Below are 2,285 nucleotides of genomic sequence, written 5' to 3' on the forward strand. Positions count from 1 at the left end.
GACTGTTTTATCCAATATTCATTGCTTTACTGGGAATTGCAGCAAGGTAAACTATGCCGTACCAGAATCTGTATAGATAGATTAGCCCTATCCCCACATAATAATAAATATTGTGACTGGATAACGCGGCCATAGAGCGTCCGGGTAACGCGGCCATAGAGCGTCCGGGTAACGCGGCCATAGAGCGTCCGGGTAACGCGGCCATAGAGCGTCCGAGTAACGCGGCCATAGAGCGTCCGGGTAACGCGGCCATAGAGCGTCCGGGTAACGCGGCCATAGAGCGTCCGGGTAACGCGGCCATAGAGCGTCCGGGTAACGCGGCCATAGAGCGTCCGGGTACCGCGACCGGGTATCGCGGCCATACCGCGTCCGGGTAACGCGGCCATACCGCGACCGGGTAACGCGGCCATACTTACCTCTGCGTTTGGCTTCGCTCTACCACTGTGCGTGCGTAAAAAATATGCCCCTTTATACCGCCATACAATGCTCAAATAATGTGACCCCATAATCGCTCCATACATAAGTAATCTAATGACCGTGCTATACAAGATGCAGGGTGGTCACAAGCCTAGGGGGCAAGGCCATCTGTGGCCGCCACTCAGCAGGTGAAAGTGATGCATCCGGTGAGGTCGCGCGCTCTGAAGACCGGGTGCCCCTCATTTTCCAACTCTTGATACCTTCATGCGGAACCTAGAACCTGGTCCAGATCGATACCTCAAAATCTTCTCCTATGCTGCCTCCCTGCATGTTGGTTACTCATTCCCTCCCCCTGGAATCTACCCATTGTTCTTTCTAGATTGTAAGCTCCTATAGCCGGGGCTCTCACTTCTAATGTATCTACCCTATATGTGTATTGCGAAGCCTTTATGGTCTCTTTTTGTATGGGTCCTTATCAATGTTTTACCTGCAATTTTAGGAGTTCCAAAGTACATAGAGCAACATGTCCTATAAGATAATTGTAATTATTGCTGCGATTTCAGCAAGTCCTGATTCTCCGTTGACTTTGAGTTGTGACGCCATCTTTACTACATGACACTGAAAGGCCACAAAGTGAGCCTGCCTTTTGATCTGCAGCATTTTCCTAATATACCTGATAAGTTGTGGCTTCGTTTTTATACTACAGAGAATTGTTCCTGTCCTTAAAATCTCAGCCGCCTCTTGTCACCACAAGGGGGCGATCTTTATAGAATCTGCATACAGGTGAATGCAAACTATATAGATCGCTCCCTAGTGGTGACAACAGGCAGGCGCTGCATCAAGTAAATTACAGTCTGTGTAATAATCATATGTTCCTCTCTCGCAGGATGCAGTTACTCAGGAAAGTGTCCAAGGTCTGGAAGACGGACGGACTGAACTCCTGCACCTATAAGCTGCTCTCCGTCGAACACGAGCCTCTGTACATCAACATCACAGTTGATATAGGAAAACCGCACCACTAGCCAGACGGACGATCTCAGCTCTGCAGCGCCGGAACCTCCGAGTATTTCACCGGATTACGCTGTTACTTATCCCAGCTGGCAGACGATGGGTGAAAGATCGGATATTTGTCGACTGATCAATTGAATGTTGATGATAAAATGCCCAGCCGCTGCCGGAACGCAGACCCCGGACTGACGGTGACGCACGCCCAGCGGCGGGGTACATACCAAACACTCTGACGTCAAGGATTGTTTACAATACAACTGGGGGTGAAGACCCCCATCATTGCCTGCCCGAGCCCCGACTTTTAGCTTTCAAACTTTAGAACAATCGAAGCTTTATTAGACGGATGTTTGTATACAATGACGTACAGATTGAGAAAATCACATTCCAGCTCTTTGTTATACCTGCGCTATTACCGCGGAGAAGCCGCACATTTATTTGACATTTTCTGATTAAAAAAATAAAACGTTAACATTTTTCTCTTTTTTTTTTTTTTTGAGATTGGGGGAATTTGTTCGTTTTGAGGGTGTTTAGAGAACAGATTTTTTTTCTGGGTGTCACATGTAAAGTGAACCCCCAAATCATAAATGAAGCCCTAATGTCGTGTGCCGGCCGTGTCCCATCTTTCCATGAGTCGGGTCTGTTTTCATGGACCCGATTTGGCCTGTGAAAACTATCGGGTGCCACGAAAAACGGCCCGAGTGGCAATCAGCCGTTTGCAACTGCACGAACTCCATAGCCGCTGTAGCACCTTGTGCCGCCCTGGGCTAGAACGCGGTGACCACACATAACGGAGGATTCTCTGATGAACGGATCCGTTATATGAAAAGTTATGACCTAAAAAATATAATCTATCAAAAACG

At 48.1% G+C, this 2,285-nt stretch overlaps 1 protein-coding gene across 5 annotated transcripts in view; it reads left to right on the top strand.

Annotated features, from left to right (window-relative positions):
• B4GALT4 (beta-1,4-galactosyltransferase 4) overlaps positions 1 to 1,899 on the top strand; it is an 80,366-nt gene extending 78,467 nt beyond the window's left edge. For all 5 annotated transcript variants that reach the window (XM_075854672.1, XM_075854676.1, XM_075854673.1 and 2 more), the window contains exon 7: positions 1,304 to 1,899. In XM_075854672.1, coding sequence (XP_075710787.1) covers positions 1,304 to 1,439 — 136 coding nt within the window. In that variant the 3' untranslated portion in view covers positions 1,440 to 1,899. The remainder of the gene's footprint in view (positions 1 to 1,303) is intronic.
• The last annotated feature ends 386 nt before the right edge of the window (positions 1,900 to 2,285 follow it).

Source organism: Rhinoderma darwinii, chromosome 2, assembly GCF_050947455.1.
Source record: "Rhinoderma darwinii isolate aRhiDar2 chromosome 2, aRhiDar2.hap1, whole genome shotgun sequence".
Taxonomy (NCBI): Eukaryota; Metazoa; Chordata; class Amphibia; order Anura; family Rhinodermatidae; genus Rhinoderma; species Rhinoderma darwinii.